Here is a 14067-nt window from a genome sequence, read left to right on the forward strand (position 1 = left end):
TTGACTGAAGATATGGTCATGATGGAAGACCATGTGGAAGGATGGTCATGTTGACAGCAGTGTGTTGACGTGTCATGACATGATATTGACTGAAGTTCATCAAGGTTATGATGGATGTCATGTTGACTGAAGTGTAGTGATGTGTCATGATGTTGACTGAAGTTCATCATATGGTGATGAAGGAAGACCATGTTGACAGCAGTGTGTTGACGTGTCATGATGTTGATGTGTCATGATAGCAGACCATGTGGATGAATGCCATGCCATGTTGATGGAGAAGGTTGTTTACAGAATGTGTCAACTGGGAGTGGTCATGTCAACAAAGTCATGTCGTGGACGCGTCAAGGTAAGAAAGATGTGAAGAAGTCAGGCCATGATAGAGTGGAAAGAGCAACAAGAACCTTGGAAGTTGAGTTGACATGTTGGTGATCAGGCAACACGTCAATCATGCAAGGACTGAGCAGTGGCAGGGCCATGGATGGATAGATGGATGGAAGAAATGTTAAGTGGGAAAGTCTTGGGGAAAAAAGAAGAAGAAGTTTGAAACTGAGTGAGACCTGGGGAATTTATACCCTGGGGGTGGGGCCTGGAAAACGCGCCAGGATCACACATGTGGATCTGGGGTCGGCCAATCAGGAGCCAGGATCACACGGGTTGTATTTAAGCATCGCCCCACATATAAAATCACAGGCAACTCAATGCTTCGGTACTTCGAACTCCTGGATCAGGATCAGTGTTTGCTAAGCGAAGATCACCAGGCTGAGAACAAGCGAACCAATCATGTATCAGGATCACGACAGTCTAAGCGAGCCAATCACGTACGAGAGATCCTGGAGATGTTCTTTTGCATCACCTCTCCATGTAAAATTGGTTACGATGCGGTGCTTAGTTACTTGAGTGCTTCGCATATCCCAACGGTTTAAATACCCATGTACTTCATACTTTATATTGAAATGAACAATCATCAATGTAGCCTAAATTGATACCATTTGAAAAAACAACCTTGGAAGAATATGAGAAAATCTGGAAGGAGAGACATCCTTTTGAGCAACAGCATTGAATAAAATAGATGACAACGAAATAATTGATACAAAAGAACGAAAATTGGGGCTTAAAAAGGAATGTGGGAGGAGATACCATCAAGAACTAGCTCAGAAGGGTCTCAAGGTCAGCCACACGAGTTGCTCTATCTTCTGCTTTCTTCTTGGTTTCTCTGAAAGCAGCGTGCATTAGCTCGCGCTTACGTGCCTGAATATCTAAAACGCGTTCTTCAATACTGTCTTCCATGATGAGACGCCAGACAGTGGTTTCTCGTGTCTGTCCCAGTCGGTAGACACGGTCGACAGCCTGATCCTCAATAGCCGGAGCCCACCAACTATCCGCAAGAATGGCTTGATTGGCGGCGACGAGATTGAGACCGACGCTGCAAACGCTAAGACTGGCGAGAAGAACAGTGTACTCTGGTTGGGTGGAGAAGATATTAATGGAGTTATCGCGTTTTGTAGCATTCATCTTGCCATCCACTCGAAGAAACTTGATACCACACTTCGCAAGATGAGGCTCCACGAGATCAAGAAATGAGGTCCATTGGCTGAAGACCACTGTCTTGGTGCCGGGTGCTTGACCTTGGGCGGTCAAAACCTTCACCAAAGCCTCAATTTTACTGCTAGGGCTGTCGGGGTCCGCATCAACCTGCTTCTCATCTTCTTGTGATTCTTCAGCAGGGGATACCAGCATGGTATTGTCGTCAAGATCAGCACGGCAAAGCGGACACTTGTGCTGCCTGGCGATGACTTCTTCGATACACCCCTTGCAGAATGAATGTGTACAGGCAGTGATGACAGGCTCGTCGAAGTTGTCAAGACAAACTGCACATACTTCCTGGTTTTCGATTTGAAGCTGAAGCATATCCTGCAACGCTGACATGTTCTCAGGGGTGAGTGGCACGACTTTGTTCTCGTCTAGCAGCTTCAAAAGCGCGGTAACACGCTTCTTGCAAAGTGCCCAGTGATTACAAGTTTGTCGGAGACGCAGAAGAACCTCAAGTAGGTTAGAGTATGATGCGCTGCCTTGTTTGTCCTTGAAGGAAAGCAAGGTTCCCTTCGCTTCGGATTGGAATGCACTGTATTTTTCAAGTTCATGGTCATGGAATTTGATCCGGAGAACGCGGGATGTAAGCTTTGGTAGACAGAGGTTGATAAAATCCATGTCCTTTCGGCGTCTGAGGCACAGAGTTCCCATCAACGCCTCAAGAAGTAGACGGGCCTCGGGATTTCCACAATTCAGTGGGCGAATTAACACACGATTGAACATCCCCAAATCCTCAAGACCTCCCGTAAGCTTCAGGAAACGTACTTGTGAATACAGGTCTTTCAGGGTATTGATGATCGGTGTACCACTAAGAGTCCATCGAGAATCTGCCCTCAGGCTGGAAGCGGCCAGCGAACCCTTGGAAGATGGGTTTCGTATCACATGGCCCTCGTCAAGGACAATACGTCGCCACTGTAAGGAAAATATGCCCTTCTTAGGCGGAATCTTGGCAGTGGGTTGATATTCGGAGCTTAGGGCACCATAACTGGTGATCACCACATCATACTCTGACAGATTTGCGGCCTCTTTCTTGCCAGAACCGTGGTATATTAAAACACGGGGTGCGGTTTCAGGATGGCAATGTTGCTGAATCTGATTCCTCCAATTGCTCATCACGCCCACCGGAGCGAGAATCAATGTGCCCTTGCTGGAACCGGGAGTTTTAGGTGCGGGGTTTGCCAGAATGAGAGAAATTATTTGGATCGTCTTTCCAAGTCCCATGTCATCCGCTAGGATTCCACCGCTTGCTAGAGTTGGCGCAGTAGAAGTGACGAAGTTGGTTGCAATGTTGGTGAACTTGTTTCCGCGACTGCTTTTCCACAGCTGAACGACATCATCGGAGCCGGGAGAGGGAAGGGTAGGAGATTCACGAGAGAGCATCCATGCAAGCCCTTGCTTTTGGTACGGTAACAATTGCGTGAGCATCCCAACGGGGGTTTCAGCCATTGGCATCTTGGCCATATCTGATTCCTTCTGTCCAAAATTCTCCACAACCTGGCCAATCTCTCTGGGGTTGAAAAAGCTGCTTTGGTCTAGCAGTTCCTCTAAACTTGTCTGGGCTTCACCTATTCCTGTCGGTGTCGAGAGGTTGGCGAACTGTGCTTCATCATTGGTCTGCCAATCAGCACCTGCAGCAGCTCTCTTGAGAGCCATGGCCCGAGCCTGTTTCTCGGCCTGCTTCCTTTGAGCCTCAATTTCCTTGGCGCGTTTACGCTCCTGGCGCTCAGCATCCAGGAATTCACGAATAGGGAGGCGGTCCTTTTGCATTTTTTGCTTCAATGATATTCTTTCAGCGGGATGGCTTGTTCCGTACAATGGCAATGCAACAGGACAGTCATAGAAACTTTTCTCGCCAGTCAAAACACCCTCAACAACAAGCTCTCGTGAGTCCTGCAGTAGTCAATGATGAGGTTCCATATCATTGAAGGCATAGAGTACATACCATGTAGGGTGCTAGCTTTGCAGCCATGTTTCTTCCAATATGGCCAATCTGATGACCCAAGACGTTATCAACTCTTATAGCATTTCGATCATACTGATTTCGAGGTTCTCTTTTGAGTACCACCTGTTCACCAGGTGTGGCAATGCCGTTGTAAAATCGACAACCCACGATCTTCGTATCTAAAGTGCCATAAAGCATACGGGAGACAGACTCATCTGCATCTTCATTCTCTTCGGCAATGTTGGCAGCATCTGCGTCGTCTTCGTCTGCATCTGGGACTTGAGTGAGTGGCACAAATTCGGTGTTTTCACCAAACCTCTGGCCTGTGGTGACATCCTCTGGGCTCAGATATGTTGTATCTCGGGTTGTCTTCGCAGGACGAGTTTCATCACTCTCTTCAGTCAAATCTATCTCCGACTTGCGCTTTTTCGATATCCGCCGCATGTTGAGACAGTCAAAAATTAGATTGTATGGCGTCCCTAGGATTTTTGCTCCGCTCCTATCTCATTGGAATGTAAGGATTCTTTGTAACGTGAAGATGGTTGACCATGTGGAGACCCAAACCCAATTTAGAACGCGTCGCGTAGTCACGTGGTCATGACATAACCGGCCTGAACCCGCTGCTTTGCTTTTTCGCCATTCATTTCTCCCAATCTCGTTCATATTCAGTTTTGCTTCCCTCCAGGGCTGACCAGGTCAATATAGGGAGGTCAATTTTACATATCATTACATTATTCATAGCGCCAGTGGCGGAGTCTCCTATATACAGGGGTTATAAGCACGTGGTCAGTGCTTAGGGTATCCAAGCTCCCGAGCCGAGCCGAGCCCTCTCCGCATATATGGCCCATGACTTTTCAAGAAATCTCAGCCTGAAAAATGAGTTTGAGCTAGACTCTTTGTTGCAACAGGGCACCTTCAAACCGGTATTTCTTTACCAGGTTATTCTATTCAATTGCCTGCCTTGGGTTGCTCTGGTTATACCTAAGCACCATGGTGGCCAGTACCTTCGGCCATTAGTCTTCGGACTCGGGGTTGCATTTGCGCTTGAGCTTCTTAGAAACCACCGCGCTCTTCTTGGTGGAAATGGATATTTGATTGGCCTTATCGCTGCCTGGTGGCTTGTATGGGCCGCCACCCTATTCTTGTTCTCTGATGTTGAGCGTGATTTTCAGCGCATTGAGCGTAATGACCCAGTGCGTAACTTGAAACTCGCCGAGATTGATGAACTGTCGAAACAGATTGGAGAAACCGATAATAGAATATCCATGTCAGACAAGGTCAATTCCAACCAACACGCTCAATTCCGCTGGCAATCCTACCCAAGTACATTCTTGCACCGGGTTGAGTGGTGTGCAGGGCTCTTGTTCAATCTTCGTGGCCCCGAATGGAATTGGCGGGCCTCTCGTTTCGGCCCATTGCCTCAAACTGTATATGCACAGCTGAAATCTGGTTTCCTCTCGAACAATTATTCTGTGGAAGAGGATGAATCCTACATTTCTACAAAGGATTGCCTTCGGAATGCATTCCGAACATTCCTCATCTCCTATATGACTCTGGATATTTTGAAAGTCGTTATGATGAGAGATCCCTATTTCCGAGGCATCACAGCAGATGCAATACCTCCCTTTCCGTTTATATTCCTTGCATCAATACCTCTTGGTATTCGCTTTTACCGCTGTTTTATCAGCTGTATGGGTGTTTACGTCGCACTCAATTACGTTACTTCATTGAATCCGATTTTCTTCCTTGGGTTGTCTTTAGCGTACCCTAATGCATCAAGAAGGCTAACGGGTGCCCCCTTGGATGAACCATGGCTATATGCAGAAAGCTTCGGTCCTTTTATTGCCCCGACTTTGGAACAAGGACTTGCAGGTACTTGGGGTCGCTGGTGGCATCAACTTTTCCGATACGGATTTACCTCTCCTGGGCGTTGGGTCATCTCCTTGTATCCAATTTCCTGGAGAAAAAGCGCAGCGGTGAAACGTGCCACATATCTCATAGTTGCATTTGCACTTAGTGGCATCGTTCATGCATGTGGCAGTTATACACAGTTTACAAATACTAAACCTCTTAGTGGTCCGTTTCTGTTTTTTATATCACAAAGCGTTGCAATCATTGTCGAGGGGGTTCTTCAAGACCGTGATCCTCCCAATGCTTCATTTACAAGCTATGCCGCGATGGTTAAGACGCACAGCTAACGGTCTCTTTGTCTTTTTCTGGTTATTGTATTCGGGAGTTTACATCGCCGACGATTTTGCACGAGGTGGACTCTGGTTAATGGAGCCTGTTCCTTTTAGCCCCCTTCGTGGCTCTGGGCTAGCCAATGGTCAGGGTTGGTGGTGTTGGGATGGAGCTTGGTTTGGATACTGGAGTGATGGAACATTTTGGGGGAGCGGAATACGGCTTATTTGAGGTACAAGGGACATTGTCCATGTATATCTTGGTAAATCATTGCGCGGGGTTTTTTGGAAGCTAGACTGCAGGTGTATAAGATCTGCGATAGGCTACCCCAGACTTTCAAGTTGGGACCCAGTTCCAAGGTTCTACCCGGGGCCTTGGAACAGCTTGAACTAAAATTTTAATTCATCTCTAGGGCTTCATGCCAGTGGCCGTCACCAAATTCCCCGACGTCTCGAGTAATGTACATAAAACTTCTTCATGGGAGACTAGGTAATTCTAAATTTAATCTCTCAGCTGCTCAATTATGTCTTTAGTAGGCATGACAGTTCACACGGTCAAGATCAATATGCTCCAATGGGATTTAATGTGGCTTGCTGCATGACAAACTTTATTCCGGCATCCAAACCATGGATACATCCATCACTGGCAGGGGACCTCGGGAATGACATTTCAACCTCAGGTGCTCACCGCTTGGATGGAAAATCTCCAGCCCCGCATGATTCCTCTCCCAACTGCTCTCTAAGTTTCTCTTCAGCGCGAACTTGAAGTCTATGCCTTGAACATGCAAGCGCAAGATGAGTCACTGCACGTCCTCCGTCGATGGCATAGTCGGCGCATACACGGGTAGCAGCTTCGCCGTTCAAGCCTCCACCGCCAGTCTCCTCGGCTGCGCCCTCTACAGCGCCCTCGAACTGATAGTCCTCGTCTTCTCCGTCTTCCACGTCTATCATGGCTTATATTTTTGGAGTCTGTTGATCTCCGCCTCCTTGGGCGTTATCCCTGATGCGCTTGGCCTCATCTTAAAATACTTCGAGCTCGCTCCGATCTGGGTGCCCGTGACACTTTCTACGGCCGGGTGGTGTGTCATGGTGACAGGCCAATCACTGGTCCTTTATTCGCGATTACATCTCGTCGTTATGAATCGAAAGGTTTTGCACTGCATCCTAGGAATGATCATCTTCAATTCGATTACGATGCAAATTCCACAGATTATCGCCTCATATGGAGCTGTCTATGTCTGCCATCTGCAGTTCACAAGATTTTTCAATATATGGGAAAAGGTACAATTGACGGTGTTCTTCGCGCAAGAGATCATCATCTCGGGAGTGTTCATTGTTCAAACCCTCAGGCTATTGCATTCATACCCGACACGTTCCAAACGGAAAACGAATATCATGTATCAGCTTTTGACCATAAATGCCGCTATCATTATTATGGATATTGCATTGCTCATACTCGAGTATATGGGGTTTTTTATCACACAGACGGTCTTGAAATGTTTCTTCTATACCGTGAAGCTCAAGTTGGAAATTGCAGTTCTTTCGAGATTAGCCTCCTTTGTGAAGTCGCACCCTGATCAGGACTCGTCTGGATTGAGCCAATTAGAGCAGCATACTTGAAATAATACTATAAAAATACCACTTCTCCATTATGATACTATCCATATCTGAATAATCAATAAGGTCATCATCCTTCTTCGCGGTCCCAAAACTTGTATCGATTACTATAATTGTATATTAGTTTCTATTACTGGATAGCATATGTGGTGTATGTACTTACTCAGGCCCTCCCCATCTTCATTGTTCATTAAATTGCCTCGTCTAGGAGGCAAGGTCTCCTGGCGCGATCTCTCGGCATTTTGGCCGGCTTCCTTCGCCGCGGCTTTCTCCATCTTGGTGATTTTGCCAGTGGACTCGGTGACATCGTTTGCATTTTTGTGCATGGTCTTGTGGGTTATGCCCGGACTCTCTAGGATTGCGGCGGGGGTTATGGGACTCTTAGTGATTGTGGCTGGAGTCTTAGAAGCTGTGAGCATCGCCTTGTTTGGGTTTGTATCTACTGCTTTTTGGGGCTTTTCTTAGAATGGATGGAGGATCTGATGATGGACGTATGCCTTTGCATATGTTATATTCTCCCTCATTAGTAAACAGGAAGTGTGTGATGTGATGTACTAACTACTCTAATACTTTAGTTATCTCTTACTTTTATCTTACTCTGTCTCTTACTTTGTATATCACTTTATATCTCATAAACCCCTACAAAGCCCTCCAAGGCCAACTGCAAAACTAACAAGAAAGCTGGCAAAAGGCTAAGACTTCTGGATAGGCTATTAAGCCTGGTCTATAAGGGATGCTAGTAGAAACAGAGGACCTTAGTAAGTTATACTCTTCCTAGTTTGGCTTAACTTTTTAGTAAGCAATCTCAGCCATTCTGGCGGGCTTACCTTGGCCTTCTTCAATTTTTTCTGTCTGGGTTTCCACGCTGGTAGCTCCAGTCTGCTGGTTCTTGCTTGTAGTCTGTGAAGCCTTGGTTCCATCCTGCGGATTATTCATGGCATCCTTTGGACCCTTGGTCTTCTCTTTCTCGGCCTCTGTAAGGTCCTTCTTCTCAGCGGTCCGTTTTTCTTTTCTCTTTTTGTTTTTCTTTACGTTCTTTCCGGGCTTTGAGTTTTTTCCACCCGGTTTAGTGCATTTTATGAGGATTGTAGGGCCCGATACCCCTGCCTACCCTATATAGGTTAGATTTATGACTAATTAGGGAATTTTTTGGGAATTAATTATACGTCAAGAAAGGCTTGGCTGATATGATGTGTAATTACCGCAGCATCTCGGCATTCGGCTGTTGTGGGACCCATGTAGGTGGATTAAGCAGGCCTAGGGACAGGGCACGGGAGTTAGTTAGGAATCGGGACTTAAGTAGGGCTTGGTGTGGGATTTACCATAAAGCCGGGAGGATGAGTTTTGGCCATTGTGGAGGGAATCCAGCTGTTTGTGATGATAATTTGATCGGATTTTGATGGATTTTGCTAGCAATCTGATGGAAAGCTGATGATTGTGGAAGATCGAAAATTTTTCATGGGGGTAACCCTTTTGGAAACTCTCTTTAGGAAATCAAGAGCTTCCATAAAAATATCAGGACAATTCCTCACGCCGTACTTCGCGCGGCACCATATAGCAGCAAAATTGGGAAAGGTATGTCCACAGCACTCAAGTTCCTCCAAGGTTGGTCAGGAAGCTCGGTTCAATGAACACCTCATATCATCTTAATCGGATTAACTTGTAAGTACCATGACTGCCATGTGCCCAGTTGTGTTCACATCCCCTCAGACAGCCAGGTTCACATACTCAAGTACTCAGTCAGTAGCCTACAGGTAACTGCCAGGTGGTGACCGACCCTTCTTTGTATGTATGTACCTGCGGGCTACCTACAGGGTTAGCTGGAGGGTTACCGGGCACGGAAGGTTAGCTGTTATATTGTTGGATAAAGGAAACTGGTACCTACAGGGATAGGATGTAGGCTCTCCTCGCATACAGGCCTGCAGGTAGACCAAACTAATATCATAATCGGCAGTGATTAAAAGTGCAGGAACCCAAGTAGTAAAGGAGGTCCATATAAATACTAGAAGATCCGAGTCCTTAAAAACAACTTGAATCGGGACCTTCTAGAATAATTGATATCAGGATAAGGAAGATTCGCAAAAGAAACATAATCATCTATTTCAATGTTCCCTGTCTAGATTCTGGAATTTGAATCCTGAAATATTTCCTATCATGATACGATCAAAGCCTGAGGTCACAATCTTAACTTGTTTAACCTAAATCCAGGACTCATGCTTCCCTTTCAAGGCTCAACTTAAGGATAACTCCAACTTTTGGAATCATTGAAACCTGATGCGATAGACACTGTGAGTTGAATGCCCTATTGCGCTGCTTCAGCCATAGAGTTGAAGGTGTGCACACTACCTCGAGGCTGAAAAACTGTGTTACCAGGATATTTTCTGGTATGTAGCGCTGCATCTTCATTTGATGGAAAGCCCCAGCCACCACCACCAGGTCTTTAATTTTCAAAAATCAGTTCAATAAACTCCTTAATAAGTCGGGGAAATTGGTAGAAACTCACGTATGAATCAGGATCCGATCACCAGGCTGGACTTCCAATTCCATTTTCCCGCCAATGTTTATCATTCGCTCATCTCCATTCAATTCATGCTTCAGATACAAGTTCAGTCCAGCCTGACCATGCTCTCCACCTGCCAGCCCATAAGGGCGATAGACACGGCGCTCGCTTAATATGGACACAGAAAGTGGCATTCGAAATTCGAGTTCTCGGATAACACCATCACCACCCCGGAATTGACCCCGACCACCAGAGCCCTGACGAATCGAGAACTGTCGCAGGATCACAGGGTATCGTAGTTCATAGACCTCAGCGTCCGTGATCCGCGTATTTGTCATATGGACATGCACTCCTGATGTTCCATGCCATGATGGACCAGCTCCGGAACCTCCGCAAATGGTCTCACCAACTCCAAATCCAGGGATTTCCTTTCCTGTCTTGGAGTCTACACCACCCATACCAAAGGAGATAATATTGCAACATCCCTGCGAGGCAGCACAGGCCCTGAATGCACCGAGAACAACATCAGTGATACGTTGAGAGGTAATTGGGTTTCCTGCGCAGACAGCTGCGTGTCCCGATGGATTCAGCAATGTGCCAGGAGGAATGATCACATTGATCGGTGCCAGACAACCTTGGTTCAGAGGGATGTCTACATCGATCAAGGCTCGCAAGCTGTAGATAATTGCAGAATGGGCGATCGCCTTTGGTGCATTGAGACAATTGAAAGTCTCGCGACCCGTTCCTGTGAAATCAAAGTCTGCAGATCCATCCTCGGTGTTGATGCGAATCTCTAACTTGATCTCGGTGCCATCATCCATGAAATCGGAAAATTGGAGCGGCTTGCCTGGATTCTGACGACCAATCGATTCAAGAAGCTCCCGGACGGCGACCTCTGCATTGAGTTTGATAGCATCCATATAGAAGTGGACAACTTCTAATGTGTTTTCTTGTACCAGGGCCTCGAGAAGTTGTGCGCCTTTGTGGTTCGCACTGATTGCCGCTTTGAGGTCGGAAACGTTGTCATTGTAGGTGCGGGTGCCACTACAATTGGGATAAGAGGCTGGATCCTCATAAAGAAACTTTCGAACAATATCTTCGTCAAATCGGCCTTGCGATACTACCTTGAAGCCCATGGTCATGGCACCTTCTTCATAAAGCATTTTGCTATCTGATGGCATAGAGCCAGGCGCGATACCACCAATCTCAGCTGTCATTTGTCAGTAGCCGAACACAAGATCGAGGACTGGCTGTTGGACTACTTACCATGATGTCCGCGCGAAGCAACATAGAATATTGTACGCTTCCCATCTTTGTCCCAAACGGGAGTGATGATCGTGATATCGGGAAGATGTGTACCTCCGGCGAGAGGGTGATTGGTTAGGATATGATCTCCAGGTTTCAAGTCGCCACCATACTGTTCATGCTGATATCTCACAGCATATTCCATGCCTATATGATTTCAAATGTTAGTTATTTCTGATCAGGTGACATACATATGGGAGATTTGACTTACTGCCTAAATGAACAGGGACGTTTGGCGCATTTGCAACTAGCTTTCCGTCCGGCGAGAAGACAGCACAAGAGAAATCGAGACGTTCTTTGATATTTGTTGATACGGATGTTTTTTGAAACCTTCTCGCCATCTGATCTGCGACCGACATGAAGCGATGGCCAAAGATGGAGAGTTTTATGGGATCAACAACAGTCGCATCGTCTGTCTGTTTGTTTGATGATTGAACATCAAGAATAACATGTCGCGAAAGTATTTTCGCGGTCGCATTGGGTTCTACCACAATGGTTTGGGTGTTATCAATAATCATTGCAGGCCCTTGGATAAAGTTCCCTGGCTTAAGATTGCTGAGAAAGAAGATTGGCGTAGTCATATGACCAACACTGGCAAAGTACACAGATGAAGAATCATCTTGTTTTTCCGAGCCTACAGGCTGGATGTCGAGAGATTTGATCTCTTTCTGGGGAGCTTCCGGAACGGCAGAAGTGGCTTTACCAACACCGCGAACGCGGATATTTTCCACAAGAATGTTGCAACCTGGGAATGTGAAAGAAAATTCACGCTGGTGCTCTTTCACAAATTCTGCAAGGAAGTCCCCATGCTCTGGCTCTAAGACCATCAGAGTATTGTCGGTACCCTGATAACGAAGATTAAGATAAACTTCATGTTGAATCTGTGTCTCTTCAATGCCATCAGTGCCAAGAGCAGTGGTCACTTTATCTTTCAAAGCATCGATCCTCTGAGCAATACTCTTCATAGAAATCTCATCTAGAACGCCCGATGCAGGTTCTTGGGCTTCATGGACAACGTCTGCCAGGGCCATGCCATATGCAGATAAGATTGATGAGTACTGGTGAATAATTACTGTCCCAATAGATAGTGACGAGGCAATAGCGCAAGCATGCTGGCCTCCTGCACCGCCAAAGCAAGCCAAATTATGTGCAGATGTCTCGAATCCACGAGCTTCAGTCAGTGCGCGGATAGGTTTGGCCATAGACTCATTTGCCACCTGAATGAAGCCAAGAGCTATTTCTTCTGGGGACTTGTTCTGGCCAGTTTCCTCATTGATTTGCTTTGCAAGTTCAGTGAACTTCTGTCGAGTCACTTCGACATCAAGCGGCTCATTCTCGTTTGGTCCAAATATCTTGGGGAAATAGTCAGGCAGAAGACGGCCAAGGAACAAATTGGCATCAGTCACTGTTAGGGGCCCATTTTTTCGGTAGCATGCAGGGCCGGGATGAGCTGCCGCTGACTCTGGACCAACAACAAAAAGACCATGGCGGTAGAAGAGAATACTTCCTCCCCCTGCAGCAACGGTGTTGATGTCTAGCTGCGGTGCCATGACTGTAATGCCTGAAATGGTGTTTTCGAAGGTGTGTTCGAGCTTCCCATCATATCGGGAGACATCTGTACTGGTGCCTCCCATATCGAAGCTAAATCTGTTAGCCCATGAAGCTAAGGAATTTTGTGCGCTGTTTTGATTTCTTACCCAATTACAGGCTTCCTCTCGCTTTCATCAAAAGACGTTCCCGCATATCCTACAACACCACCAGCAGGACCGGATAGAATGGCACGAAGACCGGTAAACCTGAATCTGTTAGCTGAGTTCATAAAAGCTTCACATAAAAGCTATTCGTACTTCTCAAAGTTTGCTAAGCCTCCATCGCTCTGCATAAATTCGCAGCGAGTGTCGGCCGAGCGCAACCCGTCTTTGAACCCTGCCCGGAAACCCTCGATATAGCGTTGGATGACAGGAGTCAAATAGGCATCTGCTGTGGCAGATGCACCACGCGAAGTCATTTTGATCATTGGAAGGAGTTGATTGGACAAAGAAATTTGTGTGAATCCGATCTCCTTCGCTATGCGCTCGATGAACAATTCATGATCCTGGAAGGTGTATGAATGCACCAAACAAACAGCAATTGATCGATAGCCACTATCATAAAGCTTCTGAAGGCTGCTTCGTGTACTAGATTCATTGAGTGGCTCCAGTACACGAATAATCTCACCACTAACACCACGCGTCAGACGAGAATCAGACTCCAAGGCACGTTCGAGCCTCTCTTTATCTGGTGTTGGGTTTTGTTGGTAGTCCTCAACTGTGACTCGCTCGTCAACTTCAACAACATCCTCATATAACACATCTGGACGTTGAATATTGAGAGCGAATAGTTTTGGACGAGACTGATTGCCTATTTGCATAGCATTTTTGAACCCTTTCGTGATTAGAAGAGCATGGCGCTCTCCTTTCCGTTCAAGTAAAGCATTTGTCGCTACTGTTGTACCCATGCGAATACTGACATTGGAAAAGTCACACATGTTCAGTTGTTGGTCTCGAGGAAATGATTTGCCGGTCGCTTGCTCGAGGATGCGACGGATACCTTCAATTGGTGCATCGGCATAGTTCGATGGGTCTTGAGAGAGTAGTTTGACAACGATCTCCTCATCGCGACCTTCAATAATACCAAGGCAATCCGTAAATGTACCACCCCGATCTATCTAACAATTAGATGGAGAGTCAAAATGATTCGAGATTCAACATAGAGTATGTTCTTACCAATGGCGATATTGATGCTTGGGCAATCTAACTTGTGAGGAGACATCTTATCGGGAATTCCTGTGCGTTTCGTCAAATACGGTCATCCCTCTATGAGGAATTTGTTCTCCTTTTATCATAAACTGGTCATAAAAACCGGAAGATCGGATCCTTGTAAGATCTAGTGGG

The 14067-nt window shown here is 46.4% G+C and overlaps 5 protein-coding genes across 5 annotated transcripts; 2 read left to right on the plus strand and 3 right to left on the minus strand.

The window, feature by feature from the left end:
* Nucleotides 1-1146: 1146 nt before the first annotated feature.
* Nucleotides 1147-3976, minus strand: N7483_002315 (DEAD/DEAH box helicase; the record flags this gene model as incomplete). The annotated part of the gene is made up of 2 exons (XM_057085752.1): nucleotides 1147-3480; nucleotides 3533-3976. 2 exons carry the CDS (start codon nucleotides 3974-3976, stop codon nucleotides 1147-1149), a joined length of 2778 nt encoding a protein of 925 aa, XP_056951901.1.
* A 395-nt stretch (nucleotides 3977-4371) lies between these two features.
* N7483_002316 (wax synthase family protein) lies at nucleotides 4372-5730 on the plus strand (the record flags this gene model as incomplete). Its single annotated transcript, XM_057085753.1, has 1 exon — nucleotides 4372-5730. One exon carries the CDS (start codon nucleotides 4372-4374, stop codon nucleotides 5728-5730), a length of 1359 nt encoding a protein of 452 aa, XP_056951902.1.
* Nucleotides 5731-6507: 777 nt separating this feature from the next.
* N7483_002317 (uncharacterized protein) lies at nucleotides 6508-7332 on the plus strand (the record flags this gene model as incomplete). The annotated part of the gene is made up of 1 exon (XM_057085754.1): nucleotides 6508-7332. One exon carries the CDS (start codon nucleotides 6508-6510, stop codon nucleotides 7330-7332), a length of 825 nt encoding a protein of 274 aa, XP_056951903.1.
* N7483_002318 (uncharacterized protein) lies at nucleotides 7315-8681 on the minus strand (the record flags this gene model as incomplete). The annotated part of the gene is made up of 4 exons (XM_057085755.1): nucleotides 7315-7436; nucleotides 7493-7723; nucleotides 8157-8436; nucleotides 8652-8681. 4 exons carry the CDS (start codon nucleotides 8679-8681, stop codon nucleotides 7315-7317), a joined length of 663 nt encoding a protein of 220 aa, XP_056951904.1.
* Nucleotides 8682-9631: 950 nt separating this feature from the next.
* On the minus strand, nucleotides 9632-13945 carry N7483_002319 (uncharacterized protein; the record flags this gene model as incomplete). The annotated part of the gene is made up of 7 exons (XM_057085756.1): nucleotides 9632-9767; nucleotides 9833-11039; nucleotides 11096-11281; nucleotides 11346-12775; nucleotides 12832-12930; nucleotides 12982-13837; nucleotides 13900-13945. 7 exons carry the CDS (start codon nucleotides 13943-13945, stop codon nucleotides 9632-9634), a joined length of 3960 nt encoding a protein of 1319 aa, XP_056951905.1.
* Nucleotides 13946-14067: the final 122 nt, after the last annotated feature.

The sequence above is a fragment of the Penicillium malachiteum genome (assembly GCF_028827825.1).
Source record: "Penicillium malachiteum strain IBT 17515 chromosome Unknown utg000001l:1.0-8184562.0:1.0-8186909.0, whole genome shotgun sequence".
NCBI lineage: Eukaryota > Fungi > Ascomycota > Eurotiomycetes > Eurotiales > Aspergillaceae > Penicillium > Penicillium malachiteum.